The sequence below is a fragment of the Liolophura sinensis genome, chromosome 1 (assembly GCF_032854445.1).
Source record: "Liolophura sinensis isolate JHLJ2023 chromosome 1, CUHK_Ljap_v2, whole genome shotgun sequence".
NCBI classification, from domain to species: Eukaryota; Metazoa; Mollusca; class Polyplacophora; order Chitonida; family Chitonidae; genus Liolophura; species Liolophura sinensis.
The window spans coordinates 49,859,332-49,886,964 of NC_088295.1; the positions used below are offsets into that span (position 1 = coordinate 49,859,332).

Genomic DNA, 27,633 nt, shown 5'->3' on the forward strand with positions numbered 1-27,633 from the left:
TTCTCTACCTTTTTATTCACAGACCATGACATGTCAAAAACACACATCTGCAGATTTACACGTATTATAGCTCAAAAATTGTGAATTTATAAATCAGAACACATGGCTTCCAATAAAGGTTATCTTACAACAACTATATGTACCTATGTCATGATTTATGTCTAAAATACATTTTCACCACATGCAATTACCAGGAGACACATCGACCTTTTTAGAATGAGAGTGTTAGTCATCATTGGTTTAAAATGTCCATATTAACAGACATACTATTATAAAAATGTATTGGCTGATTTCTTACAAATGGCGAGTTTCATTCGTGTTTTGGAATGGATGATATATCTGCAAATTAAGCAAACATACGCGTAATTTAAGAACTTCATTCACATTATCTCTGCCTTTCACACCATATATATTTTGTATGTATAGATGCCAAACAAGTAAGTCAATAAAATTATCAGTATGGACTTACTGTGAATTTCCATTCCCAGCCACTCAACCAAAGCCTTGCATTTGGTAAACATAAACAGACACTTCTGGCGACGTTTGTCCAAGCCTTTCAATGTTTCCGTCACTTTTTCTATGGACTTATCCATACTTTTGAGGCAGCTTTTTTGATTATCTCTCTGAAATCAGTGTGTTACAGCATAATACTTGTACACATATAAATGTACTGTAAATTACCTACAGATTACCAAGAAGGCATTTTCAAATCATTTAAAAGGATATACAGAATACGTGCTGATTGGCTTCAGCATGACATGTAAACTTAGACAGTTTTAAGTGAACGTATACATTTTGCCAGCATGCATTTAAGTGTGACCAAGCTTCCATGCTTCAGTGCATAATATCCAATCACTATTCTCAGCCTATCACTGTATTCTTGTTAACAAACAAATATCAATGAAGACAGTAAACCGATCACTGATGTTGTACATCAAAGCTGTCTACCAAGATAAGAATTCATATTTAATAAATGTACCAATCATATTTAGAACATCTTTGCATAAACTTTGACAGACACACAAAGTAATATGAGGGTGCTCTACTATAAATACCCTGTTCATGCAGGTATACATCATCCAGGTTTCAGGCTTGTGACGGCCATAATTACAAAAACTTTGCTAGGAAGAATTCATTTCTTTACGTACAATATCTGAAAAATATAATTTTATGACTTTTGAAAGTGGTCTAGTGTTTGACATGTTACCCTCACTATTGCAGCTGCTGTCAGTTGAAGTACAGTTCATTCTGGTTTCCTTGGTCGTACATGATAAGGTCTGTTAGAAACTTGCAGATAGTCAAGGGTATCCCCCAAGTTTTCGCTCACCATAATGCTGGTCATCATTATATATTAAGTAAAATGTTCGTGAGCATGGTGTATAACTCCAATGAAATAAATAATAATAAATTACTTACGTAATAACAATCAGGGTAATATGTGAGTGGAGGAAACATTTACTCTTAGAGCCACAGTGAGAGTTACGCAGTGAGAGTTGAATTTGAACGCGCAGTCTAATTTGTCAAGGGACAATATGTAATATACAGTATGCAGAGCGCCTCTATCACCTGAGCTGGTAAGTCCCTGCATTTAACGGTTAACAAACTAATCTGTAATTGTAAAGTACCCACCATTTCAGAGGACACAATGATATCCATCTCCTTGAACTTGTCTGTCAACTTCAAGGCTTTCTTCAAGTCAAAAATTGTCTTTGCAGACTCCACATGAAGTTTCAGATCCCGATAACGCTTCACTTGCTTCACGAACTCCTTCACTTTTTCATCATTACGATTGCGATTAAAACGAACAAATTCCTCCTCAAGCTTTTCTTCATCAAACTTTTCGACACTGAAATGTTTATCTACTTCTTTCAAGCTCAAGGTTTCATCAAGCAACTTTTTTTGCAGCTTCAACCATTCAGCTTCTGCTGGCTGGAAAACCCTTGTAATTGTGTCCTCAATGTTCAGAGTTTTGTCAGAAACCTGTCCGTAGTGGTCCCAAAGTTCAACAAACACCTCACTTTCCTGTAGGGACATCTTCTCCAGAGCAGTCTCCAAACCTGGGGCAACCTCAAACAGGGTAATCTGAGGCTTGTACTTTTCACACCCTCCTGAGTGGACTCTCTTTGGATTGCAAATGTCAACAAATTTACACTGATCAATTTCTATTCGGCATTTCCTCTTCAGTCCATCTGTAGACACTACAACAGTGAAAGCATAACACCAAATGTGTACATGTACAAGAGTTATTATATACAGTAACATGTATTTGTTGAATTTTGTCATTTCATTTTATATATTGTAAGAATCACAGAAAATGGTCTGCATGGTGTTTTTGTGAATTTTTATTTACACACTTACTAACTACTTGAGATTAGATATCTCAGGTTATTACTTCAATGAAAGTTATTTTTCCAGTCCATTTTCATTGAGACCAGAAATATAATTGAAGCATTTCTGACTTTTGATGCAAGCACTTTGCTGAAACTTTGCTATTTCCAATCCATTGTCCTAGAATCCAGAAATCTCACTGAAATAGCCCCCATTTATGTAAAAACATAGTTCACCTCAATAAGAAAATGTTAAATAAATTTCGCCACAACATGTGGAATAAATATTCAGGTCTTTCACTAGTCTGAATGCCAATGGTATACTACAGTGTTCCCCAATGAAATAAATAAGAATATCTTACCACAGGGAATTCTTTCACAGAGTCTAAGGAACTCATGAATTTTTTTTCTCTGATCTTCGTACGCTTGAACTTCTGCTGTGCGGTATGTTAGAGCTTCTTCTACACAACTAGGCTTCAACACACAACCGGTTTCTCTGCAGTCTTTTTGAATCAAGTTGTCTTTTTTTGCTATAATCAGTAACATTTCTTTCAATCTGTCAAGATTCAAGCTGATCAGATTGAATTTCCAAACCTCCAAAGTCCCATCAACAATGGCTTTACACAAGTCATTCAACAAAGACAAAGCACACACTATCTTCTCAGTGCATTCAGCATAGAGCACTTCCCCAGCTGATGTGCCATCTACAACAGCCCCAAACAAATGAAACTCATCAAATCAAAATATCCAAACATTCTACAGGACAGTTTAGTTCACATAAAACAGCAGAAAAGTAGTTCCAGTTACTGAAGTCACAGCCCCCGAATATTGGGGTCAAATACCTGCAAAAAGTTTCAACTTACACAGCCACATGTACATGTATGTATTCCTTACATCACATATTTTCTGATGGCAGAAACATAGTGGACAAAATATAGACTGACAGTTATTGCTTTTCTTCTATTTTGGATCACAGGTTCAGCTTCATGGCAGATTTGTGCATTGTACAGGTGGATATAATGTAATCCTAAGGCCAGGCAGTTACATTCAATCACATAAGAGCATAAAAATTAGAATAGAAGAGAACATGCAGATGGAATTTAAGCCTTTAGGAGTGCAACATCATTACAACACCTCTGCTTGAGCGGTCTCTATACTGCTATTTAGACCAACATGAGGCGCATCATTTCATAGACACCATTTCACCTGTTCAGAACATATAATGACTATAAGATTTTGTACATACGTTATCCCTGTGTCCTTCAAAAGGCCACAAGAAGACACATTTTTGGGATTCAGTTTTGATTGTATTGCATCCTGAAAATCATATCATCCTTGACAAGGCTTTCATACATGCATTTAAGTTTTGCAGGTTTTTTTTTAAATACCTGTGCATCTGATGTTCTTTGAGTAAATTGGACACGTCTGAATTAGTATCAGAACCAAACGATACCTTGATGAAGTAACGGACAGATATTTAATCAACATCTGTGCATGAAAATATTTTCAAGAAACAGCAGTTGCGTAGAGATGGTTTTGAACCACAACCATGTGAATATGCATGTTACTTACAGAATTGCAGGAAGAATGGAAAAGAGTTCCAACATAATATATGCTGCAGGATAGCATTTGTATTTTCTTTGTTCTTTGGCCAGGACTTCTCCATAACTTTGGACAGCAATGTACCAAATCTGTGTGGATCTCTCTTTTGCATACCATATCCGGAACCAAAAGTGCAACTCTAGAAGACAGAGAAAATGTTATACTAGGTACAGTAAATATCCTAAAATTTTGCACTTTTTAGAGCAAAACAAATGTCATATGTGTAATTTTACTTCTGGTGCTAAAACTTCCATTTTTACAGCAGGAGATCACCCTACGTTTCAAGTAAACCATAAATAGAACTCTCAGAATCAGGCATAACATACGCTAGTCATGGGAACCGGAGACAATGGAATAGGGTTGTGTTAGGGTCCTCCACTTCCTATGGCAATGGTTTGAAACATAAAGTATTTACACATGTAAAGTTTCGTTTTTTGCTCAGTATATTCAACAGTTTATGGCAGGCCTTTAATGAATTAATAGACAATTTTATTACATAAGTACAATGATTTGATGGGTATGAGCAATATGTTCTGTCATGCCTTCAATACAGATTTTCAACACTACACTACAATACCACTGCATAATGTACAGAACACATTACTCTCCAGCCGTGCGATAGAAAGCCTGCCAGCAAGCTGTGGATGGTCGTGGGTTTTTTTTCAGACTCTGCCCAGTTTCTTCCCACCATCATGCTATCTGCCCTTGTATAAATGAAATATTCTTGAGTATGGCATAAAACACTTCATGATAACCTAATACTGTATACGTGACTCAGATCTTCTGTCCACAGTATATCTCCAACTACAAACATACATGAACCTTCAATACATCAATTTTACAGACTCGGATAGACTGGCTCTCCCACTGGAGGCCTCAGTCTTGTATACTCAACGAATTCCTCTCATTCTGCATATGTCAGAAGATACTGGGAGCAGAATTATTCATTCCACCCCTTGTTTCGCACCAACTCAAATCCCTCGAATGCTTCAGCCTCATCAAATCCCTTGAATGCCCATCTGACTAGGTACGAAACAAGGTTAAGCAGTATCGGGTTGCATAACAAACACTGCTAGGGGGGTGTTAAACCCTTAATTAACATTAACACTTTCCAAAATCCCATTATTTTAAGGTTTGTCTAACGAGACGCCACAAATTATCTTCTTGAATACATGCATCTGCCGTGATGTAACCATCCTTGTGTTTTTCTATTGGGGCCAGTAGTAGCTAAATACAAAATCATCATCATAATAGTGGGTTTCAAAGTTTGTGAAAAGTAGCTGATAACAAGCTACAACTGGATCACAAAAAAAATGCAGCCTGGTATTTCACCGCAGACAAAATAAAAATATGGCGGCAAAAGACGCGATGCTCAGAATCACGCTGCCATTTCTGGCCTATGGGGCGTCACTTCCTGTCATGGAAAATTTCTTTCCTTGCCTTGGGATGATGTTAGGCCTTATTACTGCGTCTCTAGCTTCATTTCTTAAGGAGAAATACCCACTTCGTCTAGAACAGACGGTGTCCAGTGTGTGGATATGCCTTGAGCTACAGGATATGCCTGCTATGTCATACGTCTGATCAGCTGGACTGCTCCCTTATCCATTCCAGGCCATGTTGCCTCTCTGTTAAAGTAGGAAGATTGACTGTTCAACAGCTAGAAGCTTCACTCAGCGGTGTGGACAACAATTTTTGTTAATCTCTTCATATAACTGAACACTTCACTCCATAAACCCCAAAGTCTGACTTTTGCTTTTCTCCTTTTAAAGGGGGAAAAAAAAAAAAGAACACTTTGTGGGCATGGATGATATTTTACAGCTTCCCGAAGCAAGTCTTTAGTAACGTTCAAGCAAATGGTACATCCTAATGGGTGGACATATACCAGCTTGTCAACACAACTACAAAAATTTTCTTGCCAGCATGATTTCGGCCTCTTGAGGAAACAAACTATGCATGTAAAACTCGTAAGTTTTCCGCAAAGATTATGTATTTGAAACCATGTTGAAGTTCTTTGTTTGCTCCATATACTGTAGGCCTACAAGTGCATACACATTTGGTGATTTTCTGTAAAATAAAACCGCGAGTGTATGATCCTGTTTACTGATCATTTTGAAATCTCATACAACATGCAAGAGCCAGTTGAATTAATTCAAAGACTCCAAAACAATGTAAGTTCTGGCTGGGCTATAGCATCAAACATGCAACACTCACCGGTTGCTTATTCTGGGTACATATGAATAAAATTCATTTTCACACCTTTAATTTGTATACCAGTGCACTAAGACATTTTTACACCTTACCAGTGTAAGCTCTAATGATCTAATAAGAGCATTCACTGTGTGGAGATTGGGGCATCAATCTATACAAGCGACCGAGTATTCAGATACTGTATGCAAATCACAATTAAGGCACCTGTCAATCACTACAACTGTAGACCACATCTAACCACAGATGTATTTTACAATACCTTCAATGGTTATGAAATCCCTTAAATACACCCAATTTAACCTTTTTGTGGTGGTTTAATTTACTGAAATGCCTAAGATACAAGGAAATAAATATAATCGGTTTGTGTGTGTATAAACTAATTCCGTCTGTTGTTGAAAGTTGTAAATAATCCACTGTTGAGGTGTATGTCAATTCGTTGAAGTTCGTGTTCTAAACTAGATTTGGCGGGAGGTCTCGCTATGAAAACAAGACCACAAGTCACATCAAAGGATAATCCCCTCCCCATTCAAGGCATTTGCCCGATATTCTGTCCCCATCAGCCCAGTCTTGTCGCCTTCAGCAGCTGAAAATGAGGCTCAAAAAGGTGATTCTTTCCACACATACACAAGTGTATACGTGCACCTAGTTTCTGTCACACGTGAATGAACCCAAATCTGTCTTAGGATTTAATTTATTGTATGGTCGACAAGCCGGATGTACAGTTTGAATTCTTGAAAAAGTGAAGGTGTTATATTCTATCACCACAGATGTACCGTGAGCCTGCATGGTTTACAAGTGTCTTATCAGCCATAAAGACATTTTCTACCCTACATGTATCCCAATATTAAAATAATCTAAATTTGTAGCTATTTCCTCCCCACTCCATTTTTTCATGTCTATTATATCTGAATGCATGATAGCATTGTGGTATATCCGTCACTGGTCCCACAAATGAACCCCTACAGTACAGGCCAACGTGGGAGAAAGTTTATTAACATATTCAGAATGAAATGTCAATCAACCATTATTCCCACCAAAACCATACAGTTGAGATTATTCCAAGGGGCGGTCAGGGGTCAGTTACAGACACATAACTGTGAGCTCTCAGGAAATGATAGCGCCTAATTTACAGTAATACATTGTTTAAAATTGTTTCAATGAACTGCCACATGGATGTGAAGCTTGTGATGGGTGTATTTCTACATATGTCTCCATTTCCACCACTGCCAACATCATGTTCAGGTATAACAAATCACAAACATTTAAAACCAAGCTTGCAGTCTGTATGTTTCAGTCTGCAGATGCTTTCCTTTCACCTAAATATTTTTTTATTGCTTGGTCGGACAGGGAAATGTCTTGGACTCCAATCGTCGACTTGACACCACAGCTGTAGCTTCAGATTTATCTTTTATGTGACTGCTTGTTGAGACTGACTTGTCACCTATCAAGCCACATCTCAAGCATATGTCCGATCATTTGGTGTAGCTGATTATGCCTACATAGCTGGCCGTCCGTCCCTAGAGATTAGATATGAATGGCATGGATCCTACATCAGTACACCACCTTGTTTGATCTGCTGTTCCGACATATGAGTTCTTCCCTTATGAGGATGTCACTTCCAGTTTTACAAAAATTGCATTTTCATAATCAGCGTCCAAAACTTCATCACACTGACACATTTCCACAGTAAAATTTTCAACAGTGTAGAAATTATTAGCAAAAAACAGCAATAGTGAGCTTGTACAATAGCCTGAATGACTTGAAGAGCTACTAACACAATCTCCATGAAATACACATGTAACTGTTCAAATCTAACTCATCATATTTTTCCTTCATGTAGACGTAAAGATCAGGGACATACTCATTTGCCATGGAAATATTTCTCTAGATTGAACCAAGTCACAAGATGGTAATAGGATTTCATGTAAATTTACTGTACCACTGATTCCTTTACTTCAAGATTGTGACGACATGGGTATTGCATGGTCATGGTCTCTGCATAAAAGATGGCCAAAGAAACGAGAAGCGATGACATTGACACCATGTCATGCCTGTAAATTACCAGTGTGACATGGACATCAAATCTCATCTTGTCATAAACTAGGTGATATCTGACAACCTTTACATGTAAATGTAAGTGACACATAGAATCTTCAAAAAATTACTTGGAATGGTTGGGTTTGAAATTTGTCAGCCATGTCTCAAAAAATATTTGCAGGCCTACCATGTGAAATTCCCAATGTGTACCTCTGGGTATTCATGCACAAAATGAATCATCTACTAATACTAGTCACCACCTGACCACTAGCACTGTGGACATCAGCTTCACTTTTGATAAACTGAGAACTCTGTAAGCCAAAATGACTTTCCATCAGTGCTGAAGCTTGAATCTTTTATGGCTATTTCCTTTACTTCTCCCTCACAACACAGAAGAGCTACTTGATACAACTACATGTATAAAGCATGACGACCTAATGAAGTTGGTTTAATGGTGGCACTCTTAATGGTTACAGCTCTTCAACTTTTAAGTGATGCATCATGACTATTCTTTATTAAGAAGTTGCTAGATACTTCATTTGATATAAGTATACAGTTCTGCGATTTGAGATACATGTATAGTTTTAACATAGCATTCAGAAAATACTGGTAGCTCGCCTGATTGAGCAGTTTATAAAACTGCATAATGTTCAATCCATGTGATTTATTCAAACATAGACATCTAAACAAAAAATGAAGCACAATTGTTGAAACTGTCATGCACATATTATTCTCTAAGTATACAGTGCTAAGAATTTGCCATTAAATCAACAAGTAAGATCAAAATTATTATACTGCCACATCTATGACAGTTTATCACAGGCGTAAAGATTGCAGAGCAGTGACTTAATTCATATGTTATGGAGTTGTAAATCACTGTGGTGGTAAACGACACTGTGGGCAGTTAGTGCATAACTTTAACACAGAAGTTTTTGATATGCAAATCATGGACTGCATTTGACAATCCATGTACTATGGGAGGCAACTCCAACCATGTGAATAGCTCAGCAAAATGTTGAGGTATGAAGTGAAAGACTCTCTTGTTCTTTGATATACAAATCACTACCGATGATTGGCTATCTGTGTACTATGAAACCATGGGTGGTCACTGCAACCCTGTGATTGGCCAAAAACTTTAACCAACACACCGACACTGCCTTTATTCCATAATAAAAAGCTAATAAAAGTAGTCTTTTTAATATTAAATAAACTGATGATTTACCTTGAGTAGATTTTCCAATTGCATGAAAGCTCCTTGATTCAAACACTCAGCCAGGACATGATGGATGGAGTTCAACTCTGTATCCGAGTCACAATAATAGTCAAGGATGTCTTGCTTATAAGGCTACAAAATCAATAGACAAAATAACCATATAAATTTTACTGGACCAGTGTGATTCAACCAATGATATCCTTTTAAACATGACAATTCTTCCTCAACATGTATTCTACTGGCTTCTTTAACACCTGCAGATACATAAACTGAATCCAGATATTCTTCAGTGTATAAAATGATATTATTATATCAGGCTACATGTATATATTGTCATTCTTGCTGGAATCTGTTTTGTTTTCCTAAGCCCTGCTTCAAAGAATTGTGAATGCAACAACGCATTCAGAGAATCTCAACAGCTCACTTTACTGAGCAGTTAGTAAAACATATAAGCTGTGATGCATTAAAACATTGACACAGAAAACTTAATCTTTGCATTCTGTATGTAAGCTCCATTATGCTTAGAAAATGAACATAAAAGCTTTAATTACCATATACATGTATGTTATCCCTCACATCCATGTAGGCACATAAAGTATAGAGAATCAACGTTGATAGACTTGAAAGTGGTTTTGGTTGAGATAATATTTCTTAAACCCTTGGTCCTGCTTATAAAATTACATCCATACTTTCAAAAATTCAGATTTTATAGGCTCTCACTGAACAGACTTATTTCTCACACTAGCCGGTTTGTGAGGAGTGTGTATCCCTGTATTAAACACAAAAGCTTAAAATACACCTTCTATATGCACATGCAAGCTACACGTATTCCTTCCTAAAATTCACAGGAGCCTTAACATAAACTTGACCTTTGACTTGTATATTAAAGGTGGGACCTCCATGCTGTGGCCGAGATTGTTAATGTTCCAGTACGGTGCAATGGCCCAGGAGCCAATCAAATAAATAAATAAATAGGATGGCAGGCAAGTAGTTGCATGATATATTCAGCTCATGGCTTCCTCCCAAGCCGCATGTGGGTAGGTCTGACAACAGACGGTTTCCTCCCACCATAACACTGGCCACCGTCATATACTAAAATATTCTTGATTACCGCATAAAACACAGATCAAAGAAATAAAGCAGTATACATTAAAGCCATCCCTAACAAAGCTAGCAGAAGAGTGATTTAAAGCCATAGTGATTGTGAACTACACAAGACATGTAGTTGGTGTGATTTATATTGACTTATGATCTCGTGGACCATAACATTTTGCTGACAAAACCTGAATGCTGTATCACTTCAGCCATGCAGTTATCCATACTTTAACAGTTTCCATACTCAGCAATTTTTTGATACATTTCATGAGAAAACAACAAATGGTACATAAGTAAAACTTCAGTATGTTTTAGGAAAGGTTCTGAAATTGTGCTTTTTTATGTTTTGGAAGCATTGGGTCACACGACTTGGTGACCATATTGGATTTGTGCCAAACCTAAAAAAATCTTCTTCTTCAGAACGGCTGATGTGATCTGTCTTTCTTAATCCCAGATGCGACTGAGCTGAAATTTTAACTGCAGTTGCACAAAGCCTTGGCTCATTCAGGGTGTGATTGTGTATTTTTTCTGTTGAAAACTGTACAAGCTCCCTACTGGTTAAAATGTTCCCTATTGGTTAAATTGGTTGAAATGTTATGAGACCAAAGAATCTGTTTTTTGTCCTGCGATGTATGTTTTTATAATTTGCGATAAAAACGCGAAAGACTGCAATTTCCCCCATTTTTGCACGTCACGTGACAAAAAACTGTTACAGCTATAAAGCTGAAAATGGCTGTGTGAATAGAGATAAATATGTACCGTAAAATCGTTGAGCTGCATGAAAAAAAAAAAAAAAACACAGGATATGCACCCCTTCAAATACTGTTCACACGTTGATTGACTACATTTGTCACATTTATTTGTACATATTACATAGAGTACATACAATACATTGATGGTTACGAAAAATGTGCGCTTTCTCATTAAGCTCGTTATATATCAATGCGTAGACACCATTCAATTAACCTACTTTTGCCGCCACTTGTGCTCTTTGAAGCTGAAATTTAGACTGCAGATAGAGCACTTTGGGGTAAATGAAGCATGTAAATATTAGTTATTTATCTTGAAATGTACTGATTAATGAATTTGTCACGTGATCAACTTTTTGTGAATTTAAATACATTCAGTACTCTACCTGGTGGAGTTTGAATATTCCCATCACTTTTTTTCTTTTCTGTGCTTAGTAGTATAGCCGTAAATTACGATGAAATTGACTGAAAAAGTGCACTTTCCTCCCACATTTCGAGGTAACATGACAGAAAACACTTACGGACCACGTGCACCTACTACTAACTGTCCCTTATGGACTATGTGCACCTAGAGTGCACTATTTCTGCTCGTGCTTGAAATATAAAATGCACTGTTACTTTAAAATTAGCTCCACATTTGCAATATCTTAATGTTTCAATCCCGTTCAAGGTCTGTATTGCTGTCTAAATCAGATCACTCTCATGTATGTGCACTGCACATGTAAGCCATTTCATCAGTACTGATAATAAAGCCTTAATAAAGCTTTCATATTCCAGTCAGGATGTCGTTACATCACAACCTGTTTCTTGCCACCAAGAACAATTGGAAATGGAAATGCATGATATGCATTCAGCTTTATTCTGGTTGACAACAGAGTCTTATACGTGTACATTGTTTAAGTCAGGTGCACATGGTTCTTTATAAGAAGCCATACTGTCTATATTATCTCCAACACAACTGGGCCGCAATGAATTACCTCCCTTGAGGTCACTCTCCCATTTAGAAAGTGCTGTTCTACAAGTAAACTGTCCTGAGGTTAGACCTGACACAATGGCTAGTGGCAAACTTTGGAGACACAGTGGCATAAGTTGGTTAAAGACCCAGCTTTAAGACAGATTTTAGTTTTGTAAATCAATTTGGAAAGCCTAGAATTAACGTTACGTATTCTTCTGTTGCCTAGAAATGGTTGTCACTATCATGACATAGCCCACATTCTACATTCTTTAAATGGCCAGGTCCCACTTCTCCTAGTTTCAAGCCCCAAAACCTAATCTCGTGTGACATAACAGTTGCTGTCAGAGGTAACTAAGGTAGGTAAATTCAAAGCAGGCTTATTGCAATACCAAAATATCATATTACTTAAATTATTTATTCTATACATATGTGTATCCGTGTTTTCTTCATACTTTGTGTTTTGTGAAAAACTGTTTCAGAAAATAATGAACTTTCAGAACACATAACCCACAATACTGTTACCTGTAGAAGGCTTTCCTTCAGATGACTGATCAAGGCTTCTTGCCATGTTTCTTCCAGGCTGTGACAATGGAACTTCACTTGCAGGAGAGTATCCCTCACCTATGCATCAATATAAAAATGCTTAATAAGGGATGACAACAATAGTTTAGCAACAGCTGAAAATGTGTTTAATGAGTGTTAATTAATCAGAATTTCCTTCTTCCATCTGAGTATAGCAGGATTCAAAGTAAAGTATGTCATAAAGCTTTATAATTTATTTATATATCTGGTTATTGCTAAGAATAACATACTCAAGAATTGTTCACTTATATGATGACAGTGATTTTTATGGGTGGGTGAAACCTAAGCACCCAAGCTAGGTAAACTACCAATCTTTAACAAGATACTGACAAACTTTGCCAAAGATGTAGTATAGATATGCACACCATATGCACACCCTGTGTCCTAATCGACTGAAAGGCAAACCCTTTTACCACTAGACCTCCATCCAATTAAACAACAAAGCTTCAAGTATTATATAATACAGAATGTACATGTAGCATCTAAATTTAGTGGTAACAAGGACCATAAAAGCATTAATTTGTCTTAAAGAAATTACACCAAATTGTTTCGAGTTTCCAATGATGTGAAAAAACTCATTCAAAGATGCTATAAATTGTCTTCATTTTCACATTACAGTATTACAAACTAAATGTTAACATTTTGCAACATGCAAGTACATAAAACTACATCACAATGGAGGGCAAACCTTTAACTTCTCTGCAGTCATGTGGGAAAAGATGTCCAAATGTGACAAATATGAAATGATGCCATGTAGATAGATGTTAAAACTACTATCAATCCATGTCTTCCTTTCATGTTTTGCTTTGAGGTCCACATCTTGATCTTCATCATGAAGCTCTGCTAACCGGTCCAGATACAACACCCCGAGGCAGCATGCTGTTGTAATTACTTGACTTTCCACAAAGGTTACACCTCTGACCAGTTTGTACAAATCCAGGCTTATCACTGCTGCACTCTTTGCCTTTGCCTTTAAAGTAGTGTTTCTAGAATTTAAAAGTATACATAAATACATATTAAATGCACATGACGAACTGTATTAACGTTTAATTTTACACAATTTGTCTAAGAAGTACTAGAATTATGTTCCTTTCTAAATCTCTCTCTGTGCTGTTCAGTGCTATTACATGTCTAACTTGAAAATTTGTTGTGAAAACAACCCGGAAACATGCTCATATTAGTGCCTGATGGTATAAAATCCAATTGTTTGATAAGAACCACACATTAAGACATGCAGTCAGAATAAAAAAGACAGAAAGTTGAAAAAGACTGCTTTTATAATGATTTTTGTTCTACATGTATCATTGTATCATCATCTTGGGTGAGCTGAGACAATACTAGTACTTGCCATATGTGAACTGCTTGCTAATCAGGTTTCATTCAGTTAGCAAGGATGTGCAATTCAACTCTCTCAAAAAGAAGAAAGCTGTTACAAGAAGGTTTTCCACATGTTGTTGCTAGCTGCTGAATTATTATTGCAAGGCAATTCACTATTACACTGTGGATGAGCATATCGCTATCGGCCAGCTGCAGTGCTGGTGACTTATAGGTATACATAAAAACATGTAATGCTGACCAACGAGAAGTCAATAATTTTCTTTCAATTGTGATAAACATATATATATATATATATATCATCATCACCGCTGTATGTATATATCTTGTCTACATAAAAACTCCACACGGAAACAAATTGGAGATATATCGTACTGACACTGATACTGACAGACACGAGGACAGATGGATGGACATAAATGCTATAAGGTACCATAATACTTTCTGCCATTGATGTGGATGCAAAACAAGGCATTCAGAGAACACTGGTAGCTAGCCTGATTGAGCAGTTCGTAAAACTGCATAATGTTCAAGTGAGGCAACACATTCAACTACTGTCCTCTAAACCAAAATAAAGCAGAATGACATCATCATACACAGATATTATTCTCTAATTACACGGTGCTAATATCTTACCATCAAAGGACAAGACATCTAAAAATCGAAGTAGGGGTCACTTAACAGACCACTTAAAACTATGCATACATATACTTTCATTTTCTTTTTTTAGATTTTTGTGAAGACAGTTACAGGCGTTTTTACTTTAAAGTGCAACTTCAGTAACAAATTCACTAACAAAGCATAACTACACATATTCATTCCATGAATGTAAAAACTATACTGTATTTTTAAGTGCATTTTGCTCTTTGGCCAAACAGCCAAAACCACCTGCAGAGCATGAAATGGATTGCGTGACATTATAAATAGACAGCTGATAACAGTTTACACCCCTTTGCCTTGTAAAATGGAGCACACATAGTAGTAGACCTGTAGACACCTGTAGACTTTGGCACGACAACCATAAAATTTATGACGTACATTTACACTGAATGAATGGCTTTCTAGAAAATATATTTCTACACATGTAATTCTCTCCAGTGCAATACTTCTTACAACCTGTTTGAAAAAAACGTCTGTGCTGACCAAAACTCAATCCACTGACCAATTGATGGCCCTCATACAATGCATGCCTTACACTAGGGCTCAAATAAAGATTGCAAAGCTTCGTAAGGTATACAGTCTATATATGTAACAAGAAGACCACATTGTAACATACGCTTCACCTCAGACATTATTTGTTCAGTATTTTGGAAAGACTGAGAAAAAAAAAAAATAGACCTTGTTCTATCTTGCAGGGATCAGGTCAAAACACACCCAAGCCAAAGTGCCCAAAAGCAATACAGATGTGCATGTTATTGACACTCTTCTCTTTTCTCCATACAAAAAATTCACACAAAAACACTTCCGCTGTATCAGCTTAAACCTAATTAATTTTCCAACATATTACATTCTTTTTCTTTCCAAATATTCTCCACAGAACGCTTGTTATGTGAGCTAAATTTCAAGTCAATGACTCTCAAATGCGTTCACTTCAACCCAAAATGGCCGCCAGGAAATATGACTCCAGTCACCCAATTTTTTTCTCGATAATGTTCATCTCGAGGTCTACGACATACCTCAGTTTCACGCATTTCTACTGAGCACTTTTAGCTGTAGAAATTTTTCAGACTTGAAATATGTAAACCTCATTTCCAGTTAGGTAAAATTTGTCCCTTTCTTAGAGATGATATGAAGTCCGAAGATTGCATCTATAGCTTTATTGGTTAAGAAGGCATATCTATTTCTGGTTTTGAGGATGTCACTTCTGCTTTTGTCAAAAATTGCATTTTCAGAATTCGCGTCCAAAACTGCAGTAGAGATGACTATTTGCCAGATATCATCCGTACAATTTAGAAATTGCTAGCAAAAAACAAATTTTTTGGTCATATTACATTTTCACCCAATAGCGAGCTTACATGTATACAGTTTTCAACAGAGAAAGTTATCACCATGAATGAGCCTTGACTTTGTGCAAAAGCAGTTTAAATTTCAGATCAATCACATCAGGCATTCTGGAAAAGAAGATTTTTGAGGATTTCGCACAAAATCCAATATCCAAAATTTGACATTCAAAAGTTTCGCGCATTTTTATTGAGCCTTTACTCCTTGCCTTGGAATGATGCTAAGCTTTAAGACTTTGTATCTATCTTCATTGGTTATTGAGATATATGCACTTTCGATTTTGAGTATGTCACTTCTTGTTATACAAAAATTAAATTTTCGCAATACGTGTCCAAAACTGCATCCGCGTCCAAAACTGCATCAGATAGGACTATTTGCCAGACATGCTCTGTAGAAATTTAGAAATTATTAGCAAAAAATGAAGTTTTAGGTCACATAAAATCCAATATGTTTTCAAACGACAGAAAAGCACAATTTCAGATCCTTTCCAAAAACATAATGAAGTTTCAGTTATGTTCCATTTGTCGCTTTCTGTAAAACGTAGCACAAAATTGCCCAGAATATTAATAATCTGAACAGACACAATAGGGATTCAAGCCTGAATGGCTGGAACCCCTATAAAACATAACTTTCTATCCCTGTATGTTAAAACCAGAATAAGCTTAAACTTCAATTCATCAATGAGTGTCCCCTTCAAAGAGCTATTAAAAAAACTTCACGTAAATTTGAGTATGTATATTTACACAACATAAAAAGTTTCCATCCGTGTGTACATTTACATACTGTACACATACTTTAAACTTGAGAGCTGAAAAAAAAAAGCTTGACCTTCAACCCATGTGTAAGAGCCCAATATACAGCAGTTAAAAAAAAAAAGAGCTTAAGCTTAGCATTTACACACCATACCTTACATTAGAGAGCTACAAAAAAAAGTTTAATCTCCAATCCATAAATGAGTGCAAAGGAGCTAAAAACAAAGCTTAACCTTCCATCTGAGTAGGTACATTTACATGTACACACCATACCTTAGATTAGGAGCTAAAGAAAAAAATAAAATCTGGATGTCCAAAATAACTCCCCCACTTCCATCCCCCAACATTCCCAAGAATAAAAGAAATAAAATGATAATAAAAATAATAATAATAATAATCAGACTGTTATTATTATTAAGCATGTAGATATTAAAGATTAAAATTTCAGGAAAATCGGTGCAATACTTTAGCAGGAGTTAGATTAAGAAAACTTGTGTATATGGAAATTCATCATTGCTCTAATTATTTAGAGATTTATTTATTCATTTATTTGGTGCTTTACGCCATACTCAAGAATATTTCACTTATACGACTGCGGCCAGCATTATGGTGGGAGGAAACTGGGCAGAGCCCGGGGGAAATCCATGACCATCCGCAGGTTGCTGACAGACCTTCACACATACAGCCGGAGAGGAAGTCAGCATGAGCTGGACTTGAACTCTAAGCAACCTCACTGGTGAGAGGCTCCTGAGTCATTACACTGTGCTAGTGCACTAACCAACTGAGGCCCCGAGGAATTATGAAAATAACTGCCCGCTTGTAACTAAACTAAAGTATTGGAAGTACTGTGTGGACAATATCTGAATACACGGAAAAGCACTATTACACAAAATGAGGGGACTCAGGTAATCTGTCAGTTTTATAATTCTTCTCTAATTAATTTTGAAGATTTTATAGAATTTATATCCAATGCTAAATGTGCCAAAATTTATGCATGTCACAAAATCATTCTGCTCACAAAATTTGATCAAAACCACACAACATTTGAAGCAGTACATTACTGTAAGGAAACCAACAATCTATCAGAATCAAGAAGAATTGTTTAACAGGGCTCTTAAAGTTGGGTTTTAAACATGATATGAAGGGCACAGAAATGAACCAGCAAAAACAGGCAACATTTTAAGCAGTACCTGCACAAAATTAATCCACACCTACCCCTAATCAGAAATATGAATGCAAACTTCACTTCAATGAACAAAGTGCTTTTTGAGATACTACCCTAAAAGGTACTACAAAATGAAGACTGGTCTTAAGTAAAATTTTAAAAAATTTAAGATATGACCTGAAAAATGAGAAAAAAATTTCAGTTTGAGGCATATTTTATGTGTGCTTCACATATGTAGGTAAAACATGAGTTCAATACATGCTAGATTTTTTGAGATTATATGGTTTGTGTCAAAGATTGTGATTTTTACAATTTACAATTTATTTGGCGTTTTACACGATACTCAAGAATATTTCCCTTGAGCCCGCGGGAAACACATGACCATCCTCAGGTTGCTGGCAGGTCTTCTAACAGGAGAGGTAGCCAGTATGAGCTGGACTTGAACTTGAATAGCTACCGCACTGGTGAGAGGCTCCTGGTCAATGCACCGCACTGGCATGCTAACCACCTCTGCCACGGAGGCACCTTGAAAGTTGTCAAAACTTGAGCACAATCAATACAGCTTTAATGTGCTTATATGTACTTTAATGTTGATTCCAATATACATAAGACCCTAATAAATCCTAAATTTTGTAATTTACGGTATTCAGTATAAAGGGTCTCCATGTTGGAACATCCCCCTAGGTCATATTAGCCTGCTGCATAACGTGTGCAAAATTGAATTTCACACATTCAATACTTTCTGAATTACTGCCCCTAACATTTACATGTACCTTACCATTCCATTAACTGTTAATACCGAATGCCAAACTCTGGGTATGACATAAGCTCCCACAGTATTATGTACAAGCAAGCTAAAATATTACTATCATGGAGCAAATACCTTACTTTAATTCCAAAAACCATGATGCATATTTAAACCACACTCACCTGCAGTGAGATTTTAAATATCACATTTTGCACTTAAACCAACAAACTTACCTCTCTGTATCAAATTTGTCTGTATCCTTGTATGTTAATTCAGAAATTACATCTTTGAGTGCAACAAGGGCCTCAAAACACTCCTGAAAAAAGGAAACCATATTTCCCCTCAGCACTATCCACAGGAAAACAAAAATGTATAGATCAATAGACTTATGGAGGTATTTTTGAGACATGTACATGTAGGTACAAGTAGGTTTCATCAATAGTACACATAGGTAAAGAGCCAGGCTTCAGGATAATGAACTTTATAATACTGTACATGATTCATGTGGTTTTGAAGACATTAAGCGAAATATCAAATCAGTCCTGATTTGAAAAAATCAATCCTGTTTGTTACAAGGGGGCAGTTAACTGACGTCCATGGCTCAGTTGGTTAGCGGGCTAGCGCAGTGTAATGACACAGGAGCCTCTCACCAATGCGGTCACTGTGAGTTCGAGTCCAGCTCATGCTGGCTTCCTCTTCGGCAGTACATGGGAAGGTCTAGCAGCAACCTGCGGATGGTTGTGGGTTTTCCCCGGGCTCTGCCCGGTTTTCTCCCGCCATAATGCTGGCCGCCGTCGTATAAGTGAAATATTCTTGAGTACAGCGTAAAACACCCATCAAATAAATAAATAAATAATCTGCACTGTATACATTACTGCTTCAGCAATGAAGAAATTCCTAGGAGAAAACACCATGATTTTGGTGAAGTAAAATTATCTACTTCTCTGTCTACACAATTTCATTATTGTACTACCAAGATGCAGTGCTGAATGTATCACTGAAGAGTCTGTGAATAGTATCCATAATACTGCACATGATTCACGAGGTTTTGAAGACATTAGGCCAAATATCAAATCAGTCCTGAAAAAGCATATGTTTATTGCTTAAAGGCCATTTGGCATGACCACAGCTTAATACTGTTTTGATCAATTTTCACTGAATTTGGCGCATTACTTTTGTTACTTTTTACTTTTTAATATTCTTGAGTACAGCGTAAAACACCCATCAAATAAATAAATAAATAATCTGCTTATAATATGTTTATTGCTTAAAGGCCATTTGGCATGACCACAGCTTAATACTGTTTTGATCAATTTTCACTGAATTTGGCGCATTACTTTTGGAGATAATCTACATATTCTTCTATATATAATTCTGATATATATATATATATATGTATGAACTCCGCCTGAGGCAGTTATCATATTGAGTTTCATATTAAGTTTCATTCCTAGGGGAAAACACCATGATTTTGGTGACGTAAAATTATCTACTCTGTCTGCACAATTTCATTATTGCACTACCAAGATGCAGTGCTGAATGTATCACTAAAGAGTCTGTGATTAGTATCCATATGGTACCTCAGTGTATGGGCTGTAAATATAGCATCTGTGCAGAAACTGAAGCTATAACAAATCAGGGACTTGTAACTTAAGCAGATGGTATACAGATAATCAAACACCACCTGACCATTGTCAGCACACCACACGTGGACTGTGCAGCCAAGAATAGCGTAGGATATTCCACATGAATCCGTCTGTACTGTACAAAGGCATGATGTACAGCTAGATTGTATTTGAGTCTTGAATTACTGTCGACATCAAAACCATGTGTAAAAATCTCTAATCTCTCTGAAACTATTTTTCTGCAATTACTGAAAAAGTAAATTATAAATGCATGTATGTACATGCTAAATTATAAATCTGAACTTACCACTTTCCACACTTCAATATACTTCCAGTAATAGCCTGATGTGTAATTGTAAACAGTGATTTTGACATAGTAGAACAATGTAGCTATCAACGCATCAGTCGGAAATATGTTCATCTTCACAATTCTGGACAGGTGTCTTGGACTTGTCAAGGCCGTGATAGTTCTGGGTAGTAACATGTCGATCTCAAACAGTGGAACAAGTTGTTCTATGATGTGCCAAAGAGAACTGAAAAAAAAAGAAAAGAAAAAGAATGGTGACTGCATGGATGATATTCACGTAAGTGTACCTTGCAACAGCATCATAGGCCTCCATGGCCTCATACACGGGAAGGTTCTACGGATGGTCATGGATTTCCCCCAAGCTCTTTTCAGTTTTCTGCCACCATAATATTGGCTGATGTCGCATCATTGAAAATATCGTTGAGTATGTTGTAAAACTCATATGAAATAAATCAAACTGCAAGTGGACTAAATGCCAATAACACACGGCAAAGAAATTAAGAATTATACACTTAATTACTTATATACCGTACGAAGGAACTACATGTATTATGTTATTGAGAGAGAGATCACTTTGTTTCAGAAATCTATAAAGCATGTACATGTACCACCATAAACTTACAGGAACCAGAGCAAAGAATGTGATATGCTGAAAGATGAGAAATACAATAATATAAACAAAACCACAAAGAAGATGAACAGTTCTTATGGCAGATGCTTGCATGTAAATAAACCATTTGACACATTCAAAGACTGTGAGCATCAGTGGACCCCAACCCTGCTTTCAATAATCAAACAGCATATCATTCCTGTATATTAAGGGAGGGAGATGTAATAAAGCTTCTTTTAAATATTCTGAGGTGACACAGTGGAACCGACTCTCTACACATTAAAATTATCATAAAATGTTGCTATTTCACAAAAAAAAAAAAGTTTTTCAAAAAAAATGAAACTGGTTATTATGTCAAAATAAAGCCTCCGTTCATTAAATGTAAAACTGTCCATAATGTACTACACTGTGTATATTTGATGATAACCTTTCATGGGTTCATATAGATTTTACAGAAACTCAGTCAGGTGACTGGGTACTTTGTTCATGAAATACTCTCATTCCAATTCCAACCAATGATGAACAAATGATCTTTATATGTGATGTCAGCTTGTCGGAGCACATGTGTACCATTTCAGCCAACGTGGCTGGAATTAAGCCAATGCGTGTTCTGTATCTATTGAATAAATATTATGAATCTCACTAATATCGCTGTTTGTTGAATTGTGTAAATGTATATTATATATTCCGTATATGTGTAAATACCCTTTTGTGTGAATGTGTGTATGCATGAGGGAGTAGAGGAAGATTGGTTTTGTAATTGTAATTGATCCCCCTCAGAAATTTAAGAATTATTATTATTATCAGTATTAACCATGTAGCATACTACAGTGGGCTTCAATGTCGAAACACCGACAAATACAAAAACAGATAACCATGTACTCCTAAAGTTAATAAATTATATTTATTTATTTATTTGATTGGTGTTTTTCGCCATACTCAAGAATATTTCACTTATAAGACAGCGGCCAGAATTATGGTGGGAGGAAACCAGGCAGAGGCCAGAGGAAACCCACGATCATCTGTAGGTCGCTGGCAGACCTTCCCACTTAATAAATTATAAATAATAAGGCCCATGTAATTAAGACTCAAATTTGGAGATTGGTCCAGAAGTTTGTAATATATAGGATGCCTTTAATTTCTTACCACGTAAAAAGACGACAAATTCGTCAACCTTTTTACTGACAAATACCAAGTGTCACCTGTCAATGTCTTCATTCTTTAGCAACTTCTCCTTGCATTTCTCATTCTGCTGAAGAAAATGATTGATGCCCCACCAACTGCCATTTCTGTCGTTGTGTTTACTGTGGGATAAAATTCTTCCAGGTTCTGCATCCTTGTTCAAGAAATGGAGCCAGGGTACCAGGTACAGCCAATTTAAATCATGATTTTTAGGATCAGCAGCACATTTACAGCAAAACGCCGCAACACCACTCTTAATGTCCCTGAAAAATGTATTCAATGGAAAAATTAACATACAAGTGAAATTGCAAACCACACTTCTCCCATATCCAGTTTAAGAATACTACTTTTGGCCGATACAAGTTTATATTTTTTTAAATAACTAATATATTTTCTTTTATGCTCCAAACCGTCTTGAGCAAATTGTTTAAAAGTGTATCGGGACACAAGTCAGATATTACACTGTAACTTCAGTGCAGAAGTGCCATTTTTAATACTTTTATGCTATAAAACTAATTCAGTTCCAAGAAAAACTAGAGCTGCCTGCAGTTTTATGGCTACATGTAGTTTTGCAAGATAGGGATGAATGCCAAAACCAAAATTATTTTTTCTAGGTCACTGTCAGTGGTCCAAATTTGACCCCCTAGTGTCCAAAATCATTCTTCCTCCTTATTTTTCAAATTCTTGCTTATTTTATTTTAATGTGGAAAGGCAAAATGCTGCCTACTTTGTCCACACAGAATACCCTATAAAGTATTTCTAACCCTATGAAGTTTGTAAATTACTTGGAACTTGTACATACACAGAGAGTCGGTACAAGATAGTGACGTTCACAGAACAATGTAAGTACTCACAAAATTAAAAAGTAAAGTAGCAATCAGAGAACGTAATATTGCACGTGTGAATCAAACACCATAAAGTTTCTTCTGCACACATTTAAAATATCAATTTTTGTGATGAAGACATTGAGATTGGGGGATTTTTGCTGCAACCCTAAAAAAATGTTTTTGAGCTTGCTATTAAAGTGGACAAAGGGGCAGACATCATGCCAATTATAATCTATCTCTTATGAATAATGACATCTGTGACTCTTACATTTTGTCAGTCAGAGTGTCATGCAAGTTGAGTTGATTTTCTTTGGATCATGTTTGCTCTACAGACACATTGCACAACCCATAAACAAATTCCTGTGTCTCTTTAAATCCATGATCTCAACTATTTCCTTCCAGTACAGATACATGTATGAATATCATGAATGTTCAGTAAACACTTTATATGTAGTTAATTTTTACCTCCGCCATGAAAGTCACTCTATTGCCAGCTTTTATTTGTCTATCTGCAACTTAAGGTCTGAAAGTCAACCAGGGACATTCTAGCTGACATTTTCCTTAAAGAGCCATAGAAAATATTCGTGTGCTTACAGTGCACGTCTAGTTTGGAAATCACTGAATCTGTCAATAGAGAAGCTGATTCCTCAATAAGGTGCGACAAAGACATTTTTTTGGCTGAGGTATGAAAATGAAGTATGGCCAAAATATGCAAATTAGACCAAAAATATGCAAATTAAGCTTGGCATTCCTTATGATCTTATTGAGCTTACCAATGTGGAGATATCTGCTATGTTATCACCAAAAGGGATTTTTTTGGTCTGAGATCAAGCCAAGTAAGAGGCCTTACATTTCAAACAAAGACTGCTTCAGTGATGTAATGGACAGAACCTTCATCATCGAAATCAGGAGGCCTGGGATCAAACACGGGTTGGGTCGTATCAAAGACTTAAATATGATTTTTGTTGCTGCCTCACTTTGGCCCTCAGCACTGAGAATTTAGGGCAAGGAAACAGGACTGGTTGGCCCAGTGTCAGTAAAATGTGATCAGTGAGGTGTCATATCTGGTGTCTTCGGCATGAATGAATGAAACCATTATTTAAAGAGGATAGCCCTGTCAAATTGAACAATTTGCTCTTCCCAGAGGCCCTCTACAACAGTACATGAACATTAAACAAGTACAAACAGTATATACAATTCCATTTTTTAAAAACATGAAAGCAGGCAATAATACATGACTACATACATTAGCTTATATCAATTCACTGGTTGAAATAATTTTTCAAATAACGTGACTGTAACGGAAAGCAAAAAAGTGATGGTGCTGTTCTGATTAGACATTCTAATCTGTTCCAAGCTCCACAGCCCACTACTGCAAAGCTGTTTTTATAATAGGCAAAGTTATGCTTATCAATATGAAGATTGTTCACAGATGATTTAAGAAACTTATTGTGTACTGCTGTGTTTGTGGCATCCAGTGTAATACCAATTGTAGAATACATACTTCTACAGTCTAAAATAATTTTAGCTGCTGATTCATGAAGTTTAAATAATCTGTCAATAAGTGATGGGGGCAAGTTCCCCATACTGAACTACGGTGATCAAAATGGCAAAATATAGCTACGAAATCCAGATAACCCTTGTTCTCCCTTAAAATGTGAAAAACTTTTGAAATTTTTTACTGCATGATGCTTTATTAGCAGCATGGACTCGCCCTGCCAACAGAAGACACAGTATATGTAAACTCATCTCATGACTCCTCATTGTCAATTGTAAAGTATGATGTTAAACCCCAAGCATTCATTTATTCATTTCAAACAATTTGCCTGTGTGACATGAAAATGCTCTTCATGTAAAATCAAATCAGGCAGATACTACATCAAAGAAAACAATTTTGCTTGAACAATGTGGAAAGCATTTGTGTATACATGTATACTGTCATTTGTGGCTGGGTGTCTCTGATGGCAGTTAATGGATTAATTCTTGCATGACGAAATATAACTTTTCCATACTGGGAGAAGGCTATAAGAACATCTCTATACACACCAGATCTCACACAGTGCAACACATATTTCTTGAAACTTACTGACGCCAGGTCGTTTGAACTCTGCCCTATTTGCAAAGGAGCAAATCTTACCCTTGTACACGAGCCCCTTGAAAGTGATGTTGAAAGATTCTCCACTCTCTGGTCCAGCTTTGTTCAGGACTTCCAACATCAGGGTGCATTAAGAGACACTCACAGACCTTTCTTGAGCAGCTTTCACTTAAAGGTGTATTCTGCATGTACTTGAAAACCATCCATATTGTAATCATTGCCATGTTAACTCTCCATTCTAAAGTTTTTTGCCTTGGGTCCACTGATTCCCACAGTCTTTCCAGCCATTGCTTTACATGCTACAAAGAAATATTTGAAGGCAGAATAGTCAATAAGATAACAACATTTCAGAACTTCTACATATTTCTAATCGGATACATACAGGCTTCTGGGAATGATAGATACATTATAAAGCATGTCAAATTTAAAAGTTCTATTTAGTAAAGGAGGCTTTGTAGATATACTACTACCAACATGTACAAGCAATATAACACAAAAAGGGGCATAAGCCTTAAATGTTTTGCCACCGATATCCATTTTCTGTGGGCTTCTGTGCCACTGGTTGGTACAAATACATGTATAAGCATGTCAAATTTAAAAGCTCTAAGTCAAATGTTAAAGATAAACAGATTAAGCATAGATGGCCAGCCAGTGAGGAGGATGAACATCTTATCACCAAATAAGAATTCAATCTGTCGTCAATGTGTCGTTAAAGACATTAGAAAAAAAAATGGTTTCAGCATTTTAAATTAGAAAAAAAATGGTTTCAGCATTTTAAATTAGGAAAAAAAATGGTTTCAGCATTTTAAATTAGAAAAAAAAAAATGGTTTCAGCATTTAAAATATGTCCAGATTGCCTCAGCCTGCCACAACTTAAAACCTGCATCCCAGCATCTACCAATACTTCTGTTCGGACGTTTGCAGCAAAGCCGGCAACTACATGTATAAATTCCATGTGCCAACTATCCAGGTAGAGAATTTACATGTGCTGATTCTCGGGACATAACAATAATATTTTAAGTCATTGAAAAGTTGAAAGTTACCTTACGTTACTTTCAAGTGATTACAGTAATTTGTTTAAAATGACCCTAGAGTTTGCCCATGAATGTTGCACATTTTGCTCAATTCTGGAAGTTCTAATGAAAAAAGAAAGATTTTTGTTGGAAGGCAGAATAATATCTATCTAATAATAAGTTTTCGCAAGCACAAAAAATAATATTTTATAACATTTATTTGCCTCAAAAAATGTTTCTCTGGGTGAAATTTTAAGCTATAATCTATTAAGTTTTTTCTATTTCCATTTTCTTTTTAATGAAATCAAAATTCAACATTACAATGAAAGGAAATATAGCAGAAGTATAAAGACTTAGATTAGTTTCATGAAATGGCCATTGTAGACTGCAGGAGATGAAGATCTGGTAGGATTTTGATGGATTAGTGCCTAAACTAAAACATTAAGAAGAATGTATGTCTGGAGAATGAATGTACCTAAATATAAATCAAAATGTATTGATTTTGTTAGTATAATATATATCCAGCTTAAAGGCATATGCCTGATGAGTACAGTGTAAAATTTAAAAGTGCTGATAATTTCCATCTCTTCCCCAGATTTACACTGTATGAAATAAAGTTTTATGCCGATACAGTAAGCTGCATTCGCTTCTTCCGAAGTGGCAGGCTAAAAACACTGATGCTACAGACTCAAATTTTGGGAGAAACTATCGAGCGGGAAATATGCTTCTCCCCATTGCAAGATGGCATGATCAATTGCTGTAAATTAGTTCATAAGATGCACAGAATAAAAGCTTGCAAATTCTGATCAGAATAGCAGGATGATAAAGCAATGAAAGACTTATAATTCGGACAGGATCAAGTCAGGATGGCAGTAGCAAGTAGATGAGGGTCGGCATCTGATGGCCAGACAGAGTACAGTACAGGTGTATATGATCCAGCTTGGATAGCTGTAGGGTATTAGTCTAAGATCTGTCTGTACTGTATATATATGCCTTAATTGTCCTTTTGGTAATTAAGGAAAGTTGATTATAACATAATAATAGCATAATGGTGTACATGAACTACATGTATGCATGGTTTACAAAAGACACAGAGGGCCTCTGAGGCAAATTTGGCTTCCGCTCTGGTGGTACGTGCGAAGGTCTGCCAGCAACCTGTGGATGGTCATGTGTTTCCCACGGGTGCTGCCCCCTCCCACCACAAC

At 36.4% G+C, this 27,633-nt stretch overlaps 1 protein-coding gene across 1 annotated transcript in view; it reads right to left on the minus strand.

Moving 5' to 3' along the window:
- Positions 1-27,633, minus strand: part of LOC135461803 (E3 ubiquitin-protein ligase rnf213-alpha-like) — a 132,250-nt gene that overhangs the window by 86,768 nt on the left and 17,849 nt on the right. Inside the window, 11 exon segments of the mRNA XM_064739048.1 lie at positions 470-623; positions 1,630-2,198; positions 2,690-3,031; positions 3,900-4,068; positions 9,397-9,519; positions 12,709-12,807; positions 13,457-13,754; positions 19,003-19,085; positions 20,702-20,927; positions 22,514-22,756; positions 25,458-25,714. Coding sequence (XP_064595118.1) covers positions 470-623; positions 1,630-2,198; positions 2,690-3,031; positions 3,900-4,068; positions 9,397-9,519; positions 12,709-12,807; positions 13,457-13,754; positions 19,003-19,085; positions 20,702-20,927; positions 22,514-22,756; positions 25,458-25,714 — 2,563 coding nt within the window.